The sequence below is a fragment of the Cajanus cajan genome, chromosome 5 (assembly GCF_000230855.2).
Source record: "Cajanus cajan strain Asha chromosome 5, NIPB_CcT2T_4, whole genome shotgun sequence".
NCBI lineage: Eukaryota > Viridiplantae > Streptophyta > Magnoliopsida > Fabales > Fabaceae > Cajanus > Cajanus cajan.
In genome coordinates, this window is record NC_138521.1 from 56,708,233 (window position 1) to 56,735,588 (window position 27,356).

The window sequence follows — 27,356 nt, forward strand, 5'->3', positions numbered from 1 at the left end:
TTCTAAAAATAAAATTATCTCTTATATACTTCTTTTTTATATCTAAATATAAATTTGTGATATGATTTTAAATTCTTGTTATTTTTATTATCACTTTTTCTATGTATTATATTCATTAAAAAGTAAAATATGTTTTTAGTTTTTATAGGATTTTTCAAGTTTGATTTTAATCCTTCAAAATTTTGTTCTATTTTGATCTTTCTAATTTGCAGACAAATCATTTTTTTATAAAAATAAAGAAATAAAAAGAAAATGCATCTCTTTTATATTTGTTAACGTTGTGTTGTGTATTTAATGTAATAAAATATGTTATTTTTAATTAAATCATGTATCTATTTTTATACTATAAATATTTATACAAGGGATCAAACTAACAAGTCATAATTTGAGTGATATTATATTCAATCACTTTAAATAAGGCATTGGTTAACCAACTATGTTTTGCAATAGATATTAATCATTAATGAAGCCCATGAATATCATATCAATAACATAGTTATTAAAAAATTATATAAAGGTTTATATTTATCCTTTTGCCTAAGACTCATACAATGTCGGGACCAACCCTGATGCAAGGTTGATCTTGTAGGGCTTTCTCGCAGCTCACAAGAAGCTTCGATATATAGTATTGAAATTAAGTCAAATGTCAACCTAATAATACTATAATTGAATAAAATATATTATGATTTATTTATGTTTTGTATTCACTAAATTATAGTGCCAACGTCAACCAAATAATCATGAGTACAATTATTATATGATGAAACACATGATCACCATTATTATTGACAACATTAAGGACTCGTAAAAAGGGATAATATATTTTTAAATCAATTTAATTACTTTAAACGATTATTTAACTATTTAATGATCGATTAATATTTAACTTATCTCTATTTGAAATTAATAGTACATATTCAAAAATCCAACTCCACTTATCCATGAAGACTTAATAGCTATTCACAAAAGATAGACATGTTTTTCTTAAAAGTCAATTTGAGGGTTGATTTATATTTTTCTACATTATTTTTTTTTTTTTTTTGTACATTGACTAGCTTACTTTAGATCCGTTGTTATTTGATAACACTGATACATTCTTATAATAATTATTCATTGTTATTAATTAATGACAGTTATTGTTAATTTTAACTTTATTGTTATCTCTTTTTGATTGTTAGGTAGTTTAATTTGTACATTATCTCAATTTAAATGATAGATATTATATTCGTATAAATGTTTGTATTTAACTTAACAATAATATGTTGTATTGAGCTGCTTGAATGTATTTATGTTGTACAAGTTTGAAAAAAATTCAAAAAATGAACAAAATATTAAAAAAAGTGCTTATTTTGTAGCTGATTAAGGTTTTATGGCAAGTAAGATTACAACTACCACAATATTCTATGATAAATATGACCACACACAACATATAATATTCTCTTTTCATGTTGTGTGTACACACTTATCATAAAATTTGAGTGACAATGTGATTAATAATTAATTTAGTATACATACTATGATAGACAGTTGACTACCAAACATAAAACATAAATTTTCTTTATTACATGTTGATCCATTATAAATTTTTTAAATATTTTATATCGTCAAAATTTATGTCACAAAAAACAGAAAATATAAATATAAAAAATAACTAATATAAAATATTTCGTGCAAAGTAGTATCTGTATCACAATCTTATTCCATACAAACTTAAAATCATAAATTAGTTTTAAAACATTAATGACATAATTTAATTTTTTAGTGACAAAATCATAAATTTCAAATTTTTTATATTATAATTTTATTTTCAACGATGGTAAACATACAGCACAAGTTGTATCCCTCCTTCAAAATAGCTACAATCACGAACTTTATTCTTTCTTCCACGCATAACTAGGAACGTCCCAAGGACGCAGGACACAAGACACAACGAACTGGCTTCTCAGTTCTGAGTTCAAAGCTTTGATGATTCGCTGGGGTGATGCTCTACTATGTAATTATAGGCCTCGAGAGTGAGAAAATCATCAAGCGTTGGCGACGTGCATTGCCGAGTGAAGATCTTGCAAGCCTCCATGTACATTCCCTTATTGAACCTCTCTGTCCCCACTTCCTTTTCAATCCTACCCATCTCTTCTTCAACCACTCTACCAAAGAGTTCTTTGCTCACTTTCACTCCAACCCCATCCCCATTTAGTTCCGCTCCATACTTGAGCCACTGCCAGTTCTGCACCCTGCTGATCTCAGCAGTGGCAGCATCTTCCATGAGGTTGTAGAGAGGCACCGAACCTGTTCCACTCAGCCATGCTGCCATGTACTGAATTCCCACCCTTGTGTTTAGTCTCAGGCCTTCCATGCTTCGGCCTCCTATTGGTATCTGCAAGAGGTCTTGTTCGGTTATGTTTGCAGCGTCTTCGCGTTTTGCTGTCTTTATCTGGTTCGGAGCATTGCCTATGTTGTTGTCGAAAACCTCCATGCATGCTGGAACCAGACCAGGGTGTGCTGCCCAACTCCCGTCGTGCCCTGCCTTCACTTCTCTTAGCTTGTCCTTCCTCACAAGCTCCAGTGCTGCCTCGTTAGCCACTGGGTCATCTTTGATTGGAATCTGTGCTGCCTGTTCAACAAATTGAATTTTCGTCAAACACATCACAATCTATTTAGCACCGGAACCTCGTGTTGGATCTCATTTGTGTACAAATGCCCTTCAAACTAGTGGCTGTTACAGTACAGTGAATGAGATAGGACTTTAGACTAGTAGGCAAGAATACTGCCCCCAATAAAAAGACATCTTCTATGTAAATTATTGAAAAAATAAAACAATGTTGTAGTTTGATCCCCAAGATCTAGATTGTAAGAGGTTTTCTCCTCTCCAACATACACCTCCTATACATTGAGAAATAGAGTATAAGATTTGAAGGATTTAACATCTATCCGTCACAAAAATCCAATAAATAGTTCGATAAATCCAACAATTCATAAGAAAAACTTCGATACTATCTTGTAATTTGATACTTCTCTACTATAAATATATAGTGTTTTCAAATAAAAGTTCTCAAGATCGTTTCTAAACTTATCCAAACAAGCTCTTATAATCAAAGTGGTTCTATTACATACCATTCCTCCCATAGCATGCACACCGCGTCTATGACACGTTCTAATGAGGAGATCGGAGTAACTCTTCATGAAGTGTTGAGTCATGCCAACCTGGACCCTGTCTGGTAGCAGGCGATCAGGGTGAGCCCGGAAGGTCTTGACATAACTGAAAATGTAATCCCAACGCCCACAGTTCAGACCCGCCGAGTGATCCTTCAGCTCATACAGAATTTCATCCATTTGAAACACCGCAGGAAGTGTTTCTATCAGAACAGTTGCTCTGATGCTTCCTCTTTCGATGCCTGCTACATTCTCAGCCTTCTCAAACACGCTGTTCCATATCTTAGCTTCCCTGTCAATCACAAGGTTCTCGTATTACACTTCTATAATATAGAATAAAACTCAGATGTAATTTCTTAATTAGTATCTCAGTATTATTTTTCAAATGTAGAGTTTTACCTAGATAATACAAGAGTCTTATATTACAATTTCAAAATATAGGACAAAACTTAGATTCATTTCCTTAAATATGTTTGACTCTGTTCTATGATCAAAATTAGAATTTCAAACTACAATTTTAATTAGAAAATAACATGAGAAGTGTTCCAACCTTAGGTTGGACTGCTCCAATTGAAGTTAAAGTATTGTCCATTTTAATATTAGTTGAATCATCATGAGTTTGTCTTTAAAAAGACTCTTAAGTGAGTTAAAGGATAAAAATGTTTTTAGACTTGACCTCAACTCTTAAATGATATATTAGTTTTTTGACATACCTAAACAAGTACTTAGAAGAGATGTATCTAAGTTTTGTATTTCATATATTAAACTACAAAACCGAATTCTAGCTTCCCATAAAAGCTTAAAACTAGTGAAACTACTAAAATTGTAGCTTTGTCCTGTGGCTCGTGTTATGAGTGCATAGCATAGTGCTTACCTTGAATGCTCCATTTTGGGAAGGTAAAAGAAAGGGCCAAAGCCAGCACCTTGAGTGCGCCGGAATGTTGAGTGATTGTGGTAGAAGTAGAGGCCAAAATCAACAAGGCAACCAGTTGCAGGTTCACCATCAATCAGAATATGTGCCTCGGGTAGGTGCCAACCTCTTACTCTCACAAAAAGCTTTGCTGTCTGATCATTGAGCTTGTAAACCCTGTTTCTGACCTTGTCATGGAAGCTTATGGTCCCAGCCACAGCATCCCTCAAGTTCACTTGCCCTCTCATAAGATTTTCCCAGCTCGGTGACAGTGCATCTTCAAAATCAGCCTTAAAATTCAGAAAAACAACAACTTTCAGTGCTTTAGTTCCGGGATAAACCAAATTCAATCAACCCTTATATAAGTAAAACCGAAAAGTTACATTTCCAATCCCTTTTCACAAATGTGAAAGTTTGATATCTTAGGTTCTAAACTTTTCAAGTATTTTCTTATTTTAAAATCAGGTCCTCCATCCTGAACATCCTCAATGGCAGATGAAATCAGGGAAGAAGAATCTGATTCTGAATGGGAGAAAACTTAAATTTTTAATTGACACAATTTAAGCTTTTTATGGACTTAAATCACATAAAAATACAAGTCTACACAAATTTTTTTATGGATTTAATGGTTATATATTGTTATTGTAATTAATCAGTTTTCTCAACCAATTACAAATCATTATGAGTATGAGTTTTAAAATAGTTATTGTAAAAGTCATCAAAGCATAGTCTTGTTTCTCATTTTTTGGTACATGTCTTAAGCTTAACTCAATCAACCTTAGTCAAATTACAGCATAGTAGTGTAGAGTAGATATACTAACCATAAAGGCTTTAGCTCCAGAGTTGAGAGCATTGATGATCATTTTTCTGTCAACAGGGCCAGTGATCTCCACTTTCCTATCAGCAACAGCTGGTGGAACAGGTGCACATACCCACTCATGCTCTCTTATGTGCCTAGTAGCAGGATCAAACCCTGGCACAGCCCCTTCATCGTACCTCCTCTTTGCCTCTCTTCTGCACTCTAATGCATACTTGATATGGTTCCTGAACTCACGTTGCAGGTCAGCAACGAACTTCAGAGCATCTTTTGTGAGGATTTTTGCAAACTCTTCATCGTATCTTCCACGAATATCCACTCCTTCTGGCACATCATAGTAAGAGTCGATCTTTTTCTCTGCTGGTGTAGGATTGCCATAGGTTCCCAGGTCCATCGTCTTTCTTTCTTCCTTCAATGGTCCTACTCTGTTACTCGTGTGAAAATAGATTGTGCTATGAAGCAAGGGCTGTGTAGAATTTATATAGAACAAGTAGCACAGAGTGATGTAATCTCTCACAATCACAAGAATAAAATTGTTACTTTGTTGTTATAATAATGACAATAAATATCTAGTGACAATCTTTACTACGTTGAACCATTGGAACACAATTATTAGGTCCAATTCGTTAAAAATGAATTGAATCGGATAAAAGAATGAAAAATTTTATAATAAATTAAAAAATATAACCCGGTTCACTTTTGACTCAATCCACCAAGGTTGAGTATGTAGTGGGTCAGAGTATCTTCCTAACCCAATTGCCATCCCATTAATCCAATTCACTAATAATCTACTTAACTATTTATTATTATTATATATGTATTATTTTAATAAGATATTATTCTTTTTATAAATAAAGATAAAATTAATGTTAAACAACATGAAATAAGTATAAATTTATCTATTAAAATTTTTAATAAAATTTAATATTAATGAATAATTACTCTCAAAAAAGAATTTTTATTTTTTATTTTAATTTTTTAAGTTATACATTTTTTAATTTAAGTTTAGTGTTATATGCATAATACTTAGTTTAATAATTTTTACTTTAAATTAGAAATTATTTTATATTAAAATTTATTTTAAATTATTATTTTTTAAAAAAAAATAGGTGAGTTGGTGGACCGATTCGTTTAGTCCACCAATCTATGATGGACCGGGTCGGATTAAAAAATTTTGAATAATAAATTTGATAGGTCAAACCAATTCAACTCACTTAAAAAATAAATTAAGATAGATCAAGTTAAATGAATCAAACTGACTCATTTTGATAACTTTAATAATTATAACAACAAAAGTGATGCTAACTTAATAATAGTATTTTAAAAGTTGTATTATCTTTTCATAACTTTTTTAATTGTAGAAAAAGTTTTGAAAAATGTTCTATAAATAAAATTCTTATTTCAAAAGTGGGAGTAGAGAATTGTCGGTGAAAATAATGCAACGAAAAAGTTTCTTAATATAGAGACCATATTTTCTCAGACAAAATTTACGCATCTAATTAGATTATTTATGGTTTAATTTTAAAAGAAATAGAAGAAAGAATAATTAAACGGTTTCTTTTTTTGTCTTATATTTTTTTACAGCTTCTTAAAAATAAATAAAATAAAAATGAAGTGTTTTTTTTATATCATTATAAACACGTAAAATGAAAATAAAAATATATTAAACAACACTTGTGTTTTCTATATATTTTTTTAAACAATATTATCTCCGCCTTTTGTCATTTTTTAAGAACTTTTTTATTATGTCATTTTAAAACTTCAAAATAGCATCGATCGCTAGTTATCTGATTATATAATATATAATTCTTACTAAAAGAGAGAGAAGCCGTAATACATGGAATGCTAAAGCAATAAATGAAAATTAAAAACATATGAAAAATTATATAATTTTAATATTTTTTATCATATTATTGATGTAAAATATTTATCTAACTTATTAGTGGTTATTTTCGTAAAAGAAAATATTGTTGATCACTTTAATGAAATTTTTTCTCCTGATCATTCCATTTATAATACATGAAACTGAATTTGGGTGTGCTGAAATTAATTACTTGTTGGTTTATAATTGTGATATAAATGATAAGATTAATTAGTTTTTTAATTCATATGATGAAATTTTAAATGAAGAGCAGAAACTGAGAGGAAAAAAAGTATTTTCTGAAAATGAAATCAGGGAAATTAACTTGAACTTTATATGGATATGGGCATTTGAAATTGAGGAGTGTATGGGTTTGTGTCATTGCATGCGTCAGATGAGCAATTGAGCATAACAAGACAATGGAGGATAAGAAGACGGAGGCGTTATTAAATCTTGTGAGTTGTGCCCTCCTTGGGTACTGTTCAGTCTGTGCCACACTGCCACTTACCATGCCTTTTTTTTTTTTTTTTTTTTTTTTTTTAAGTATTTCTAACAATTTTATTAAAATTTAAGCAACTCATAAATTTGATGTGGCATAATGTGATATTGAGAATTATTTATAAGAATATTTTTAATAAGGGTTACTTATAAGTAACCCCCTATATCATATCACTGTCACATCAGTTCTGACCCATTTTATGGATTGTTCAAATTTTTGCAAAGTTGCTTCTACCCTAAACTCTAAACTCTAAACTTTGCTAAAATTTAAGTAATTCATAAAGTAGGCCAGAACTAATGTGACAGTGATGTGGCACAGGAGTTACTTATAAGCAACCCCTATTACAGATGCTCTAAGCAATTTCACTAGAGAAGTTCTTAGACTACCTAATCATATATTTTTATCGCTACTCTTCCTTTTAAATTTATTTATATATAAAGAAAATAATATATTAAATATATTTAATTTTTATAATTTTATATAAAATATATATTATATTTTCTAAAATATTTTTTTTAACTATACTTATAATAGATTAAAAACATTAAATAAAATACTTCAATGAAATTTCCTAATAGTAGTGTTTAGCCAAGAAGTAAGAATTCGAGATAAATGTCTTTTTTATCTCATTTCATGTCTCATATTTTTGACGAATCAAGCTGACAAACAAAAATTCAAAAGCTCTTAGCTGGTTTTAAATTTGAAATTTCTCTTTGTTTCCTCTTTTAGATTCGTTTATCATTGTGAAAGATGATAATGCGTTGCTCGTCAGTTTATAAGGTATGTTTCAAAAGTATTAGTTGAAGAATTAATTAAAAAAAAATATTAGTTCCATTCTTTCTATGTACTTAAATTTTTTAAGTCCCGTACAACCAGTTTCTAATAAAGGAGCAGATATTGGGATAACCAAGCCCATATACAATAGTAGAAACAAAGCCCATAGCCATTTCATTTCATTTGGCCATCCAGTAACGTGGAAAATCATTGATAAAAAAAAAATGCAATACGCAAACTCTAAGGCGTTTATATAGCCCAAAAGGAGAGACAAAGTCCCTTTATTGGATCATGGAATGCAAAAAGAGAGAATAAAGAGTATTTTCTCACTAAATATTTAATATTATTATATAAGATAATAATAATTAACTTCTATATATTAAACAAAAATCTCTATTTTGAATGAAAATATTTTTATAATTTTTTCTTAAGTTTTTAGGATTTTTTTTTCAATTTTTATATAATTTAATTTTTATTTATCTTTGTAAAATAATTTTTTATAGTTTTAAAATAAATTATTAATAAATAAAAATATTATTGTATTATAATATAAATTATTTATTATAAATCTAAAATATAATTTATATATTTAAAATATTTATTTATATAAATTTTAAATATGATTTATACATTCAAACATAATACATTTTTGTATATATAATTATTATAAATTTTAATTTTTATATGTATAAAGAGGGATCCGTTTATTTCAAGAGTAAGTCTATTTAGACTTAGGGAGGTGTATTGAATTAGGATTTTAAAGGACTTTTTTCAGTTGAAAAAGGTCCTGTTGATTTTAAAAGACTTTGCAAGATTTTCATGACTTTTAAGATTTTGTAGGATTCCACAAGACTTTCAATCAGAATTTTAATGGATTATGCAAGACTTTTAAGTTAGAATTTTAATGGATTCTACAAACTTTGTGAACTTTGCAGAATTTCATAAATTTTTGACATAAGATAAGAATTCAAGATTTTTTTCATACATTCAAATTTAAAAAGAGTCAAATATAAAAATAAAAAAAAAACAATAATGTATGTATAAATAATAATAATTTTTTGTAATATCATGTCATTCTAAATAGAATTACCCACATATCCATAGCTATATTAGTCCTCCAAACATTAGTATCTTTTCGCTCTTGCTCCTGTGTTTTAATAATAGGCTCAAAATTATGATTTTCATTAACTAGTAATATTGAAGATGAAAGTTCGTCCATCACTTAATTGGAAATTCATCATAATGACATTCTTTACGAAAAAAGTTATGTAGTCCCACACATGCTAAAAATTATTCTAAACAACATTTCAATTTTTTTATAATTTGTGGTTTAAAATATTTTTATTTATAATTTTATAAATGACTAAAAAAAATAGTGGGACAACTACCCTACTCTCTTCTAAATATGTCCCTTCATTTTATATCGGTACTAAAGTAGATATTTACAAACATCAATTGGGAGAAAAAAAATATCTGAAATTTGTTACAGGTACAAAATATTTTTTTTAATTTTTAATTGTTTTCAATTATTCACTTGTGAAGAAATATTTTTAGTATTGAATTCTAAGATACTGCAATGTCTTATGTTAATTTTATTTTTTAAAATATAAAAATCTTAATTTCATAATATAAAAATTAAAAAAAATTCATAGTAAAAAAAGAAATAAAATAATTGTTGAGTCATAAAAGGGAAATGATAACAATAACAAATTCAAGAGAAGGAGAGAGATCACAGTTTTTATTTGAGAGGGTTCTTCTCCCAACTAAGATCCATTCTTATCTCATTCTATTTACAGAAACCCTAACTCAAATTCATTTTTTACACACACACACACACACACACACACACACATATATATATATATATATATATATATATATATTGTTCGAATAAATCTAAATTGATTACAAGGTCTTCAAGATCTATAGTTGATTATAGAGATAATGATATCAATTTTAGCTTTCACCTTTCCCTTTTCTTGACGCGTGTTATAAAAAAAATTACTACTTAAAAGTTAAAATTTCAAGTGTTTTCTGTGTTATATAACTAAGGAACAATCTCAATTAAATAGAGCAAAATAGAGCAAGTCAATTAAAGAGAACGGAGAGAAAAATAGAGCAAGTTAATGACACTATCATTTACGTATAGAAATTTCACCAAATAGGAGAATGGAATGAAAACAGTAATACAGTATTATATATAAGTAGTAGTGTAGTATTATTAACAAGAGAAAAAAAATGGAGAAGACATGAGCATAGAAAAAAAAATAAATGAAAAACCCACTTGAAAATTCTTAAAGCACTTGAAAAGTCATTTCAAACAATCTTCCAAAATCTTATGGGTTTGGATGAGATTATTTTATGAATTTGTTATTTATAGATACCACTAAAAAGTCCATCAAAATCCCTCTAATACAACAATCCTTTAAAATTCCTATATTTTTGAATACCAATAGATTATTTTTAAGTTGTAAAAAGTCTCAAATGAATACCAATGAATTTTATTGGACTCTTTAAAAAATCTTAAAAATCCTGATTGAATACCACTGGATTGTTTTTAAGTGACATAAAGTCTTGATTGAATACCAACGGACTTTTTTACTCAAAAAAGTCTTTTAAAATCCTATGAAATCATAAACCAATACACCCCCCTTACTCTGTTTAATAACTCATACTCTATTAAATCTTAACGATCAAATCATTGAATTTAAAGTTCTTCATACATAGATCAAATTTTAAAAAAGTTTGAAAATTATTTAATACTTCATTTCATTAATTCTAATTGACAGATAATATGTTTTTATGATTATCTGTCAATTTGAATTAATGAAATAAATTATCAAATAATTTTTATTTTTTTAAAAAAAATTATAAATTTGATTTATGGATTAAGAACTTTAAATTCAACGGTTAGATCGTTAAAATTTGATGTAGAATATAAGTTATCAAACGAAATAAATTTAAATAAACTTAGTTATAAAGTAAACAGATCCTTTCCCCCTCTCTCTTTCTATATATATATATATATACATATATATATATATATATATATTAGATAACTATAATATTTATAATCAAAAGTGATTAATTTTTACTAGAAATCATGATTATGAATAGATACAAGATTGATACTTCTTTTTGAATATAATTTATTTTATATAATATCATATTATATATAGTAAATATGTTACATGAGTATTGTATAGAGTAAAATATTAGTAATGGTTTAAAATAGAATTAAGTGGTAAAAAGAAAAAAAAAAAAAAGAGAGGCAGGGCAGGTAGTTGTGGTAGCTTGAAAGGAAGGAAGGTGGGTGTGTCCGTCGTTTTCTCTCTCTCACGCGCGCAGCAATTATAGCCGACAATCCCCAGTCAACTCGCGCCAAATTGCTTCATCCGTTGCAAAGCCAATCAATCATCAGCCACCTATCATCTTCTACTTCTACCCTTCCCAAAACCAAAACAACCAACGAAACTCATCAAAACCATTTTGACATTTTCTTCATTTCTGGTGCGCTAAATAGTGCAAATTAAATGGGATCTTTAGACAAAGGAACACACATCATCATCAAACTTCAAAATTCCTCTATCAATGATTCTAATTACAACAAAAGTGCGGCGTCAAAATGACATTAATTATTACTTTTAACAAAACACATAGGTATCCTTTCTTGTATCCATACGAAATTTAAGTAGTGAAACTTGGAATGTGGTACAAAAGTCACACTACAATCCTACCCAAAATAATGAGGTAAAGTTGAGTTATTATCTGAGCTTTAAGTAAAACCACGCCTAAGACCTAATTAAGATGATATAAGTCTCCATTATCAAGTTTTTTTTTATAACCAAGTTGATTTAATAATAATTTTCAGAGTTCAAATCTTAATTTTGAGAATAAAATAGACTACACTAGAAAAAAAAATATTTCTTTTATGTATGTTCATATCTCACGGTTCCCAATAAAAATTAATTATTATTTTTAATAATAAATATTTTGTATTAATATCATGATTATCTAAAAAATATTAAATTTTTTTGTTACACTAACTTTTTTATGCATTTTTTTTCTTATTAATCTTTTTCTTTATCAACATAGATGATAATCAATTGAATTCGTTAAGCATAGGAAAAGTAGAATAATTAAATTTGTAGCGCCAACTCATTTTTTAGGTAGGTGGATAGAGGTTTATACAAGTTAAAGCTGAAAATATTAAATATAAATAAAATTAAAAAATATTTTTTAATTATTAAGCGGATTGAACCATTAATCTACCAATAAAAAAGGTAGAGTGAAATTTTTAAACTATTTTTCTTTATGAGACAAAATTTTCCACGAAAACATGCTAATATGAATTTAATTTCTTAATTATGTATTAGAAGAATATTTTGTTGAAAGAGAAAAAACTCATTTTGATTTACACTTTGAAAAAAAAAATTATTTTTTTCAATTATTAATTAAGGATATCTTATATATATATATATAGAGAGAGAGAGAGAGAAAGGTTCAAACGACATCGATATAACTTTTATTAAGTGTTATACCGCTCAATAACTTTTATTGCATGAGTTATTTACTTGGAGTATTACACACACATACACGTGTGTTCTTACTGGGAATTTGTCATAGAGATGATCCTCCAAGTAAGATTGGTGAGTCTCCTTCGCTAGTACGCTTGATGTTCCAAGATGGGGGTGGCACCTGCAAAAGAGACTCCGATGCTAAAGTTAGGGTTTGTATGAGTAGGAATCTCGTATAAGTAATGCACGTACCTTAGTGTGAATTAGGGTTTCGTTGGGCCTTGGGCCCGAGATCAGTTATGATCTGTTTAACTGACGAGCTGACGTCACATAGTGCGTATCCAAGGTCGCCATGCGCTGCGATGCCAAGCTAGGAGCTCGGCTTTGTAGTACGGAAAGTACACTAACCCCCCGAGCTCCAAAGACCGTGGGTCGAGGAGTTAAGACCGAGCTCGTCAAGTGGCTGTGACCCTTCGCATATGCCTGCCTGTTGAGATGCCATGTGTCATAACTGGTCATTTCCGAAACGTGCAAGTGGCGCGTTAATGGGAGTGACGGTTATGTAATGATGGTTTGCCTTTGTCATAATGGTTTTCAATTAATGTGTCATCAGATGTGTCTCTCGGTTGACACGTGTCGTGACCGTTTTGAATTTTGGAGAAACCCTTTTCTCTCTCTCGCGCCTCTTCCCTTTTCACTTTACTCATTTTTTGCTCTTTCAACTTCTTGCGCACGCTGTTTCTCTCGTTTCTGCTTATCCTCCGTCTCCATTTTCTTCGTTTCCGTCGTCGTTTCCGGTAACCCAGTCATTGTTAGGGTTGTTTTCTGAGGAAGAGTACCAGGTACTTCCTTTCTACAGTTTTCTTTTTTCCTTCTTTCGCAATCTTCTTCGAGTCTTTCTTGTTTTCTCCATGGCTAGAGGGAGTGGTGCTGGTTCCTCCGCGCCTGCCAAGGGTAAAGGCAAGGCGCGGGGCAAGGCGACGGCTACTGGAACGGCCACCGCCGGGAAAAAGAAGGAGGTGGAGCCGCCAACGGACCTCGTTCCAGGCATTCCTGGGTACGACTGGGTTCGGCGCGAGATGGCGGAGGCCCAGAGCGTGTTTCGGTCCTTTCTTGAAGTTAATGCGATCTTGAGATCGTACAGGGTTTGTGACCCTTCCATTTCCTGAATGATCCGGCTTGAACCTTGTCAGGCTGGTGAGGGCGTGTATATGGAGAAGTCTACTGACCCTCCCCATTTCTATGTTTACCAATGCTTCTTCAGGAATTTGGGCGTTTGTCTTCCCTTCACACAATTCGAGTGTGACTTTTTAAATTTTGTCAACTCGGCTCCTTGCCAGTTGCACCCCAACAGTTGGGTTTTTTTGATGGCTTTTCAAGTCCTGTGTTCGGCCCTAGGAATAAAGGTGTCTCTTCCTATCTTCCTTCATTTTAACCAACTGAAGATAGGTGTTCCGCCTTATGGCGTTCTGTCTCTGAGTGGGAGTAGGGATGGGGGTTTATTCACTTTTTACTTCCAGTCATACAAAAATTATAGACAAGAGTTCTTCCGGGTTGCCCTCGTGGATGTCGACCCCCTGGAAGATGAGGCGTTCTACTTCGGCGGGTTGCCGAAGTTCCCTTTCTATTGGTGCCCCAAACCGTCTAGGTTTCACGGGATGGGCCAATTAAAATTGACGGCTTCGGAGGCGGCCGCCATTGAGAATCTTACTGTGCTTCCTCACCCGCTGGATTGCAAGCTCGTCCCATCGCTTGCGAATTCGGCGTACAAGGAGAGGGACTTGGAGAGTGAGTATCTCGTCCTCTTTAGATTGTTAGGGTTTGTGAAACCTTCTTTTTCTGATGTGTTTTATTTTCTGTTTGCAGGCATCATGGGGAAGAACAAGTGGCGAGAGTTAAAGCATCGCTACAATGTTGCTGAAATTGAGGTCCCCGAGCCTCAAGAGGAGGAGATTTCTCTCCTGAAGGTCAACCGAAAAAGAAAGAGGGGCGAAAAAGAGGTCGGGGGGACCTCTGCCCCTCATGGAACGGAGGAGGTGACCTCCAAGGCCGCTGATGCCGATGCAGTCGACCTCACTAGGAGCCCTCCACCTGGGGAGGCTCCCCAAACGGCCGCTGCGGCGACTGCTTAACAAGTTGCTCCTTCTGCCGAGGTTAGTGTCTTGTTTTCTTTAACTTTTCTTCTATGTCGGTTTTGCTTTGTTTATTGATGCGCTACTTCTCTTTGCAGGCAGGGATAGCTACCGAGGTGGAGGCCCCGGTTGCTGAGCAGGTCACCCAGGCCACCGTGGTGAGTACCTCGCTTTTCGTTTTTTCCTCTATCTTGTGTATTGTTCTTTTCCTTCTTCTTTTTTGACATGGCACTGGTTTTTGCAGGCAGGGGACGTTGTTGAGGTCTAGGTGCCTCCGAGGTCGGAGGTGCCAGGCGTGGATCCTCCTGTTGCTGAGTAGGGGACGCTAGTTTCTGCCTCTGTTGAGGCTCGCGAAAAGGGGCCGAGTCTCGAGGTCCCCCCAGCTACGCCTGCAACCTTTGCGGCGCCGTCAGGTTCGTCCCAGGGGGCTTCCCGGAGCCAATACATAGCTCACCGCTTCGGGAAGGACCTCACCCAGGTGCGATTGGACCACGAGAGTGCCTCGGCTGACATGAACTCACTGTGGAGCGCTGGGGTGACTGCCGAGAAGTTCTTCCCCCAAGGTTCGCTGAGCTTGGAGGATCAGGGGATGATCGAAGAGCTCGGACCCGTGGAAGGCTTTGACGCCGCTCAGGTTCTTCTGCAGAGGGCTATGGCCATTGTGGACCACTAGAAGCATAGGTGGTCCAAGCAGCAAGAGGACTTGGTCAGACTGAGGGGCCGAGTTCAACCCCTAAGGGACGAAAACAAGGTCCTGAAGGAGGAGAACAAGGTTCTTCGTGCCGCCCTCGGTGCAGCGAAGTTGCAGGGTGCCGAGCTTCGAGCTGCGAGGGGAGACTTGGCGAGGGTCCAGAAGTTGCTGGAGATTGCCCTGCGCTCCAATGAGAATTACGCCTCCCAGGTGAACGAGCTGCAGGAGCTCGCCGCCGCGTGCCGAGGTCGGGTGCGTTTCTTGGAAGACGAGGTGACGTCTTCCCGAGGTCGAGTTCGCTCCTTGGAGGATGAGGTGACCTCCCTGAAGGGCGAGCTGGTGGCGGCGGCTGAGAAGTGCCTCTGTGACGAGGTCGTCCTTGGCGGAAAAGAGGAGGAGGTCGCCGCTTTGAGAGTGGAGCTGGCGAAGCAGGAGGCGGAGAGGGTGGTGTTGGAGAAGAAGCTTGAGGAAACCGAACGATCTATTGTAATTGAGCATAAAAGAGGTTTCCTCAAGGAAGCTCGCCAAGCCAGGCTCCTTGCGCCGGGATTTGACCTCTCTGCCATGCACGTGGAGAAGGTCATCCACTTCGGGAAGCTTGTAAAGGAAGATGATGTCGAGGACAACTCCAACGAGGATGCCTCTGCGTAGGCCAATTTTGTAATAGGCTGGTTTAAATTTCTCTGCTTTATTTTTCTTTCTTGAATTCAAGTGTGGAACTTTGAAAACGTTGTTGTATATATGTGTATTTTTTGTCTATTCGCCGTTTCGCTTTTCTTTACCTTTGCTTTTTGGCTTGATTTTTTGTTGTTTGCGCGTTTTGAGACACACGTTCAATGTCTGTTGTGTACTTCTATCTTTTGTTTAACTCGACTTCGAGTTAACCATGCCGGGGTTCGAATTCGACCTCGGATTTTTGTTAGGTGATTCTCGCGAAGGTTCGTACTCGACCTCGATTTGATCATACCGAGGTTCGAATTCGTCCTCAGTTCTTTGTTAAGTAATTTTTTGTGAAGGTTCGAACTCGACCTCGAGCTAATCATATCGAGGCTCGAACTCGACCTCCGATTTTTGTTAAGTAACTCTTTGTGAAAGTTTGAACTCGACCTCGAGCTAATCATACTGAGGTTTGAATTCGACCTCAGATTTTTGTTAAGTAGTTTTTTGTGAAGGTTCGAACTCGACCTCGAATTGGTCATACCAAGGTTCGAACTCGACCTCAGATTAAAGTAGAGTGAATTGTACGAAGGTTCGAATTCGACCTTGTATTTTTGTTAAGTAATTCTTTGTAATGGTTCGAACTCGACCTCGAATTGGTCATACCGAGGTTCGAACTTGACCTCAGATTAAAGTAGGGTGAATTGCACGAAGGTTCGAATTCGACCTTAAGTGAGAGCGAAAGAAGTTGGTTCGAACTCGACCTCTATTCATCATAAGACATAAAGTGATGCAGAACTAAAAATATGAATTGAACAAAATGAGTCACTTTATTGATTATGTGCCTCGTTAAAAACCCTCTCAGCCAAAACCCACTTTTCTATTTTTTGAGATAAAAGACTGAGGCGGGAAAAGAGTGCACAGCTCATTCGTACTAAATTTAGCTGAAATAGAACTTGAGATGCGTAGCATTCCAAGTTCGCGGTATAGGTTTTCTGCTGAGCTCTTCTAATCGGTACGCTCCATTTTCCAAGTCTTCTGTAACTCGGAATAGGCCTCCCCAAGTGGGTGCAAGCTTCCCATCTGACGTGTCTTTCCGTGCTTCGCCCAGCAATCGCCACACCAAGTCACCAACTCGGAAAAAGCGAGGTCTCACTCGGGTGTTGTATCTTCGGGAAACTCGGAGCTTGCAGGCTTCTTCGTGGATTTGAGCTTCGTCTCTAAGCTCGTCAACCAAGTCGAGGTCAGCTGCTAACTCTCGAGCGTTCTGCTCGCTGTTGAAAACTTGGCGTCGATGGTACGTTTCTCCGACTTCCACTAGGATCATTGCGTCAGCTCCGGTCAGCCTGTAAGGCGTCTCTTGCGTGGTTGACTAGGGGTGCAATGATACGCCCAGAGGATGCTGGAAAGTTCATCGGGCCACTGTCCTTTGGCGTTCCCTAGCCGCTTCTTAAGTTCCCGGAGGATGACCTTGTTGGCTGCTTCGGCTTGGCCATTGGTTTGGGGGTGTTCCACCGAGGTCGGAAGATGCTTGATACCGAGCTCGCGGAGGAAGTCTTCGAATCCCTGTGCGATGAATTGTCGGCCGTTGTCAGTAACGAGGGTGTGTGGGATTCCGAATCTGTAAATGATATTCCTCCAGGTGAATCTTTGCACATTCTCAGTGGTGATTTTGGCGAGTGGGCATGCCTCAATCCACTTGGTGAAGTAATCGATCGCCACTAGGAGGAACTTCAGTTGACCTTTCGCAGGGGGGAATGGCCCGAGGATGTCCATTCCCAACTAGGAGAAAGGTCACGCCGACATCATATGGTGGAGAGCTTCGGGCGGTTGCCGGTGTGTGTTGCCGAACTGCTGTCACTCTTTGCATTTTTGGATGTAGTCTTGGCAATCCGACTTCAGAGTGGGCCAGTAGTACCCAGCTCGGAGTACTCTGGTCGCCATTGAGCGTGCTCCGGAATGCATGCCACATATGCCCCGGTGAATTTCCTCGATGACGTAGGCTGCCTGAGGCACAATCAAGCACTTTAGCAGTGGAGTGGAAACGTCACGTTTGAATAACTAATCCCCAATAATGACGAACTTAGCCGATCTCATCCTCATCTTTCGAGCTTCGTCCTTATCCTTGGGCAAGATTCCTTCTTTCAAGTAACCCCAGATGCTTGTCATCCATCCTAGGTCTTCACTGTCACTGACGTTGACGACTTTATCGTCCAAGCTGGGTGAGTGCAAGGTTTCCTGGATGATGGTTCGGTGCTGTCCAGGCCTTTTGGTGCTGGCGAGCTTGGATAGGAGGTCAGCTCGGGTGTTTTGCTCTCGAGGTACATGCTGTATGGTGAACTCGTCAAAGGACGAGATCTGGTGGGACGCGACGTGGAAGTACCGCTGTAGAAGAGTGACATTTGCCTGGTACGTCCCATTGAGTTGCTCCACCATGAGCTTCGAGTCGCTGTTGCAACTCACTCTTCGAGTTCCGAGGTCGCGGGCTAGCCTTAGTCCTACGAGGAGTGCCTCATACTCCGCCTGGTTGTTTGTCACCTTGAAGCTAAACTTGAGGGATTGCTCCAAAGTGACTTGGTTTGGCCCCTCTAATATGCTACCTGCGCCACCACCCTTAGAGTTGGAGGACCCATCAACGTGTAAAGTCCATACCTGGGGTTCCTCGGCGGTAGTAGGCGTGGCTCGGCTACGAAGTCGGTCAGGCATTGAGCTTTCAGTGGTCCGCGACTTTCGTACTGGATGCCGAACTCAAACAATTCTACTGACCACGCAATCATCCGTCCGGCGAGCTCGGGCTTTCACAGAATTTGCTTGATGGGGTAGTCGGTTTTGACTACCACTTGGTGACTCTGGAAGTAGGGTCGGAGGCGCCGAGCTGTGGTTACAAGTGCCAGTGCCAACTTCTCGATCATTTGGTTCCTCCTCTCTGCGTCTTAGAGGACTCGGCTGATGAAGTAGATCGGTGTTTGCACTTTTTGGTGCTCTTGTATTATAATTGCGCTGATGGCGCTTTCTGCTACGACCAAGTAGAGGAGGAGGTCGGTTTTGTGATCCAACCTCTGTAGGATTGGCGGAGTCGTGAAAAAGGTTTTGAAGCTTCGGAAAGCTTCGGAAAGCTTCTTCGCACTGATCTGTCCACTGAAAGTCTTTTGGCTTCCGTAGTAGAGTGAAGATCGGCCCTACCTTCTCCGCGAGTTTAGGGATGAAACGGGATAGTGAGACTAACCGTTCGGCTAGGCGTTGGACCTCTTTCACCGTTTACAGACTCTGCATCTGGATGATGGCTTTACATTTCTCGGGGTTGGCCTCGATTCCTCGGCTAGTGATCATGAAACCGAGGAACTTACCTCCCTGGACGCCGAAAACGCACTTCTCTGGGTTGAGGCGCATGTTGTGCCTCCTGATCTAGGCGAACACCTCGGCGAGGTCAGTAACGTGGTCTGTGGCCGAGGTGGTCTTTACTACATGTCGTTGACGTAGACCTCCATGTTCCGCCCAATCTGCTGGTGGAAAACCTTATCCATCAGCCGCTGGTAGGTTGCCCCTGCGTTTTTGAGATCGAAGGACATCACCCGGTAGCAATAGTTGGCGTGGTCAGTGATAAAGGACGTATGCACCTCGTCGGATGGGTACATCATTATCTGGTTGTACCCGGAGTAGGCATCGAGGAAACTGAGAAGGGCGTGCCCTGACGCTCCGTCAACCAGCCTGTCAATGCTCAGCAAAGGGTACGAGTCCTTGGGGCATGCTTTGTTCAAGTCGGTGTAGTCGACGCACATGCACCACTTCCCCGAGCTCTTCTTCACTAGGACCACATTCGCCAGCCATGTGGTGTATCTGACCTCACGGATGAAGCCAGCGTTCAACAACTTCTGTGTCTCGGTGATGATGGCCTCCCGCCTTTCACCACCGACCTTGTGTATCGCTAATTTGTGGTAGATGAAGTCAGTGTCTATACCTGGCATGTCGGCGCTGGACCAGGCGAAGAGGTCGACATTCTGGAGAATCTCAGCTTCGAGCTGCTGCCGCAAATCCGGGCTCAACTGCCTGCTGATTTTCATGCACTGCCCGGGAAGTTTCCCGATCTGGAGGTCGTCAAGCTCGTCATTTGGGCTTGGCCGCTCGTCATGGGAGTCGGATCTCGGATCAAGGTCAGCAATTTCCACGTGGGTGATGTGAGCCACGGTGGGGGGATCCTTCTTGCTTTGCTCGTCAGACGAGGACATCTTCAGACTCTCGGTGTAGCACTGCCAAGCTGTCTTCTGATTTGCTTTGACGGAGATGATTTTACCGTCTCTTCCCGGGAACTTCATGGTGAGGTGTGGAGTGGACACCACAGCTCTGAGCTGATTCAACGTCGGCCTCCCAATGATGATGTTGTAGGAGGTGCTGGCTTCCACAAGGAGGTATCGGACCATAATTCTCCTTGTGCCCGGAGAGGTTCTGAAGGTGGTCAGCAGGTCCACATATCCCCGAGTGTGCACTCGCTCTCCTGCAAAACCAACTAGGGGCTCTGTGTGAGGTTGGATGAGAGAGTGGGGGATGTCTAACCTGAGGAAGGTCGGCCAATACAGGACATCTACCGAGCTCCCCTGGTCTATCAGTGTCTTGTGCACCTCCCAATTGGCTACTTCCACGGCTATGACCATGGGATCATCCTGGTTGGGACTGACGCCGGCAAAGTCATCATCGATGAAGCTGATCGGCTGGGAGCTTTGATGCGAAGCCGAGGTAGTGGAATGGACGTTGTTGATATTCCGCAGGTGTCTCTTCCAGGCCGAGCTGCTAGCGCCTCCTCCTGCGAAACCACCTACAATTGTATTGATTACTCCCCGTAGGGGAGCCGATCCTGTTTCCTGGCTTACCTCGGCTTGCACAGCTCCGCTGGCATTTTGCTGAGAGCCAGAGGGTTGGTTCGTGCGAGCTCCTGAACCACGACCTCTTCCTCGTCCTTGTCCACCATAACCTCCTCGGTGACCCAGTTGTCGCTGGACATATTGGCCGAGGTGGCCTGCCTGGATGAGATCTTCAATACGGTCTTGAAGTGTGCGGCACTCCTTAGTGGTGTGACCGTGATTCCTGTGGTATCGACAGTGCTTGGACTTGCCGACACTGTTGAGGGTGTGACCTGGTGGTGGCAGGGTGAGCAGGTTGTTGTTGCTGGCCTCCTCCAGGATGTGTACTCGGGGCGTGTTCAAGGGAGTATAGAAGTCATATCTCCCCCCTCTGTTTGCCCTAGCCGACTTCTTGAACTGGCTGTCGTTGTTGACCTTGATTTTGTCTTTGTGACCCTATTCTGGCTTCATTGGTCCTTTGCCGCGAACCTGGTCATGGAAAGCGGAGTGCTCCTCCATCTGGATGTAGCCCGCTGTCCGGGCGCGAAGCTCGTCCATGTCGTGAGGAGCCTCACGACATAGGCTGTCGACAAATGGCCCAGGCTTGAGTGCCATGAGCATGGCATGCAGGGCGACCTCGGGGTTCAGATTTATGATCTTAACCGATGTGGTCGCAAATCGATCGCTCCATGAACACCAGAAGTGGCTCGTCGTCGTTCTGTCTGAGACTGGTCAGGGCAGCAGAAGTGATGTGGTGAGGTCGGCTCGTTGCATACTGTGCCGTGAATCGTCTGACCAGATTGCTGAAGCTGTCGATTGACTCAGCGGGAAGCTGGGTGTACCAGTTGAGTGGGGCCCCCTTGAGCGAGGTCAGAAAAACCCTACACAAAATAGCATCATTGTTAGTGTAGAGGTTTACCTGTGTCGTATACAGGTCGATGTGCTCATCAGGGTCCGTCGTGCCATCAGAGCGATCGAGGTGAAGAGGCTTCCACGCCTGAGGGATTGGTGTCTCCATGATGCCATCCACAAAGGGATGACGGCGGAAGGTTGCTTGACCCCCGTGACATGAGTTGGGGCCTTGCTGATTTCATGGGCTGACTTGTTCGTCGGTACATTAGACAGATGCGTGGAAGGTCGTGGAGTCGGTGCCCTAGTCGCAGTTCGGGGCTGAGAAACCGAGTGCCCTTCTTCCTCGTGGAGGTTGCTTGCCTCAGGAGGATGATCAGAGGAGCGTCGAGGGAGCTGGGCGTGAATCCGCTCATTTTCAGCGAGTAGCACCGCTAGGTCAGCTTCATTGGCGGTCCGCATCGCCGCTAGGTCGGTTTCGTGCTGGGCACGCATGTTTCGCAGATCGGCGTCGTGTTGTTGTCGCATCTATTCGACCTGGTCGATCAGTCTCCTCAATGTGGCTTCGTTGTCCATGGTAGTTGAGTGATCTGCGTCGTCTGTTGCGCGTCTGCTATGGCTACTGATGAATACCATAAGTGTGGCCGATAAGAGCTGTGTTGATCGGTCCCACAGTGGGCGCCAAATGTTCTTACTGGGAATTTGTCGTAGAGATGATCCTCCAAGTAAGATTGGTGAGCCTTCTTCGCTGGTACGCTTGATGCTCCAAGATGGGGGTGGTATCTGCAAAAGAGACTCCGATGCTAAAGTTAGGGTTTGTATGAGTAAGAATCTCGTATAAGTAATGCACGTACCTTAGTGTGAATTAGGGTTTCGTTGGGCCTTGGGCCCGAGATCAGTTATGATCTGTTTAAGTGACAAGCTGACGTCACATAGCACGTATCCGAGGTCGCCATGCGCTGTGATGCCGAGCTGGGAGCTCGGCTTTGTAGTACGGATAGTACAACATGTATATATATATAAAGAGAGAGGAAAGTGATCCACTTACTTTAAGAGTAAATTTTGGTAGATTTATTTTATTTAATAATTCATTTAATTTAAGATGAAATCTATAAATTTTTAAATGTTTAAAAATTATTTAATATTTTATTTCATTATTTTAAATTAATAGATAATCAAAAAATATTTTATACGTTGATTTGAATTAATGAAAATAAGTATTAAATAATTTTTAAATTTTTGAAAAATTTGCAGATTTAATTTATGCAATAAAAACTTCAAATTCAACGGTTAGATCGTTAAAATTAAACCTAAAATATAAGTTATTGAACAAAATAAGTTTAGGTAGATTTATTCCTGAATTAAACAAATCTCTTACTCTCTATCTATCTATCTATATATATATATATATATATATATATATATATATATATATATATATATATATATACCATCTCTCTCTTACTTTTTTGACCGGCTGAATACAAGTATAAATAAATGTGTAACCTAAAAATAGTAACAAATGAAGATTTACGCCTAAGACAACATCTAATTAGGCAAATTTAATTAAGAGGTTATTGAAATAAAGTATCCAGACATTTCTTGTTATTGCATGGCACTTGACACTCGTCATGAGGCTATGGCTTCTAGAATCCAGATTTCTTGTTTAGGAATAGAAAACAATTAAACACGGCCATCCCTATCTAGATACATATAAAATATACCCCAATCCCTTACTATAGATATATGCTAACCACTGCAAGCTCGAACCCATATGAAGAGAAATTCTTCAATACGCGTCATGTACCTACAAGTGGCAAAAATCCAACCAGCAAGTTTCCAGCTGTAGCAAATTATTATAATTAAGAATAAGATAAAATATTAGCGCATTGAGAATAGGATACCTCATGCAATTTATATATCCCAATTTCTAAAAGTGTCTCGGGGAGTTGCTTTCATGCGTCCAATTCTGATTGGCTTCTCATGCTCTAATTATGGAGGGAGATACTCACTTGGATCTAAATATGGCAAACACAACACTGTATGTAATCAGCAGGTTGTCTGCGCCATTTTTTATTTATTTGATTTGCTTTAAATGTATACAGAAACATGATCAATGTCTTTATCTTTTAGATACCATGCAACTTGGTTTATATATGGAAAGATCTTCTCTGATTTATTTAATTCATTTTTATATTGATTAATTAATGAGGACTTCAAGTGATGAAAGAGACGCTCTTTGACGGATGACTTTAACAAGCTTCAGCTAAGATAACTAGAAGAAAGGAAGATCCAATTTTTAGTGTTTTTATGTAAATTATATACTATTATTTTTCTTCTTCCTTCTAGTTGATCTAGATAGTAGATAGAGTGTGTATCCAAAAAAAATAATAATATGAAAAAGTAGATAGAGTTAGTTCTCTTGAAATGATAGACAAAATCGTCAAAAATTAAGGCGGTGTTTAGTTTAGTTTTTTTTTTTTTTTTTCCAGCTGATGCGTTTCATTAAAAATTATAAAAGTGTTTTTTTTTTAAGTACAAAATGATAAAATATACTTTCTTTTATATACTTAAAACTTATAACAAATAAATATTTTTAATATACAAATTGTTATATATTGAAAATTACAAGAAACAATCTTTACGACTATTTAAATTGTATTTCATATTTACTACAAATAATTAAGATTGTAACATAAGGTTATTTTTAACGCTTAATTATTGACAATTAAACTGTACCAATAAAATCTAAACTGTACCCAAAAAATAAATATATTGACAATTAAAATAATTACCGAAATATATATATATTTAAAAAAAAATCTGGAGATAATTGATATCGAAATGGATTTTCTACCTTGTGGGATAATGTGTAAAGTGAACCTTCAAAGAATAGAAGATACAAAAGAGTGTCTAACACAAAGGGTAAGAAGAGTACGATCGTGAGAGTCTCTGCAATTGAGTATTATAATTTAAAATATAAAAAGATTATTTTCATTTTTCTGCGAAATATTGAAAACTAGCATAATAATATAATAATATAAACTTTTATGATTTTAAATGAAAATGTATATATATTTTTTCTGTGTAATTAACTTTGAAAAATGTTAACTAACCCCGGACAGAGAACATTTTTAAAATGAAACGGAACTAAACGTAAGTTTAAAAAGTGATACGATTTAGTTTTGCCAAATACGGGTAGAATCAGGTTAATTAACAGAGTGATACCACTCAATTATTTTTCATTGGCGAAAATACTATTAAATTATAGAGTTTAACATATATAAACCATCAATAAGTTAGAAATCATATTTGGTATACTTTTTGAGTTAACCATCCATACATTATCATACATTATTAGTATAAAGTTTTTACACTGACAATCAATTATATATTTTAAATTATTTTATTTTATTTTATTTTTATTTCATTAAATAAGTATTTGATATGATACTATTAAAAAATATGATTAGTTATCAGTGTAAAAATTTTTTACACTGACAGTATATACGTGATTAACTCATACTTTTTTATATAATTATTATCAAAATCAATAAATTTAGCATGCTTAATATTTCTCTTTTTTCTCTTTTTTGTTCTACGGTGGTGTATATACATCAATAGGAAAAAAATGTAACAATTGAAAAAATACACAAGGGAGAAAGGGAGGGATAATGCACTCACAGTGTACTCCCAAGAGTGGGTGAGTGTGGTCCACTCCTCTTTCTCCTTATCTTTTTCTAAATTTGTGATGTGTGAAGTGAAGTATGGGTGGGTTTATAGGTCTAGAAGGGGTAAAGACTCCTATTGAATCTCATGAGCTTTATCCTCGTTAATCTAACACTAACTCACTACTTACTCTTATCACATATTAAGTTCCAACATCACTCATTAAAAAAAAGTGATTTTTTATATTAATTTTTATTATTTTGATTTTGGGGATGTTACGTGCCTTGTCAAAAGTTGATTTCAAGGTAGCGGAATTACACTTATTGCTAATCAAATCCGTGACACATTGGTAGACCATTAAGCATGGCGCTTATTAATTGATTTGATGGATATCCACCATCTTAATCTACAGTTCTATACCAACAATTACATAACGAATGGTTCCCAATTCCCATGCCATGATTTAAGTTAGTTCTTTGATTTGAATCCAAAAGGAAATCATTGTGAGTCGGACAAGCAGCAAAATGAAGTCAAAGAGTGTAAAAGAATGGTTAGCTCTCACTTATCAGAAACTCCTCCCAAAGTTTCAAACTACAATATATATGTGTATTAAAATGATAATATCAAAGCATACAAACGATCACGGACAACTTAGCATGGAGGTATGTTTATATTCCAAAATGTTTTGGCCGAGATGAATTTGAACAAGATCAAATTAATGACCTTAATAAGTTGCATGGCTGAGTTTTTCTTCTTAGTTTATACTCCATAAATAACACTACAATATTTATGTGTTTGGGGAAGTGATCATTTAGTAGGAAATATCGGAGAAGAAAGGGAAAATGTATTATCAAGGAATTAAAAAGATAAAAAATAATATATATATATAGAGAGAGATAGAGAGAGAGAAACTTTAAGTGAATTTGAAAGAATGTTGTAGTGAGATTATGTGGATTTAATTTCACTTTTTTTATAAGCAAATTCGTATAAAATTTTTCAAAACAAAATTGAACAAAACTACCTTACATCATTATTTAAATGAATATTTTAAAAAAATTAATAAAAAATAAAAATGTAATTGTCTAAATATATTTTTTTACATAAAAATTTAATTATATAAAATATAAATTTCTCTCTATTTCTCATTTAATTTCATTCATCAAACAATTACAAACTTCATTATATTTCTTATATATTCTTTATCAAATTAATTGAGAGTTATTCCCTTCCTTTCCCTTTCATTTTTTCCTCTCCCTTAAACAAAGTATGTAGTAATATATGTGGATGAGAGAATGGCCTAACTCCAGTACATATTCAAAGTGAATAGACAAAAAGATCTTGTCTCCTTGAAAATATGGAAGGTCCATAATCGCTTTATTGATGCGCCAATAAGTGGGTCCAATGATACAGTATTTTTACCATTTTATGTATATAAAACATGCTTTTGGAAAGGGTAAAATGTGTTTTTTTTAGTTATTCTAAAATTTATAGAGTTCAGTTTTAATTTTTAATTTTTTTCAATTGTAATCTTTTAATTTAAAAATAAAATATTTTAGTTCTCAAAATATTTAAATAACACGTTGTAGTCATTTTTAATTGTTATTTAAATCTATTTAAGAACTAAAAATAGTACTTTTTAAATTAAAGATGCATAAATGTTAAATAGTTAAAAAAAAAACTCAAGGAGTACATTCAAAATTCAAAATATTTAAAAGGACTAATTAAACATATTTTTCGCTTTTTAGTTGAATTAGAATCTGTTTTGGTATAAAATTAGAACACTTTATGACCAATAATCGGTCAAAAATTGGTTAAAGTAGTTTAAAATCAGTGTAAAAAAAACCTGGTTGAACCCATGTGGTTTTAAAAAAAAAAACATTTTTTATTTTTTAAGTTTAATTTAAAATGTTTTAGGATAAATAAAATTACATACTCAATAAAGATTATAGATAAAAGATTAAATTATGTTATCAATCATTATTATTATTTTTAATA

At 36.4% G+C, this 27,356-nt stretch overlaps 1 protein-coding gene across 1 annotated transcript; it reads right to left on the minus strand.

Moving 5' to 3' along the window:
* Window positions 1-1,773: 1,773 nt before the first annotated feature.
* On the minus strand, window positions 1,774-5,390 carry MLS (malate synthase). The gene is made up of 4 exons (XM_020360796.3): window positions 4,882-5,390; window positions 4,025-4,350; window positions 3,112-3,442; window positions 1,774-2,611 (listed from the first exon to the last, which is right to left on the minus strand). Exons 1-4 carry the CDS (start codon window positions 5,269-5,271, stop codon window positions 1,955-1,957), a joined length of 1,704 nt encoding a protein of 567 aa, XP_020216385.1. The 5' UTR covers window positions 5,272-5,390; the 3' UTR covers window positions 1,774-1,954.
* Between the last annotated feature and the right edge of the window lie 21,966 nt (window positions 5,391-27,356).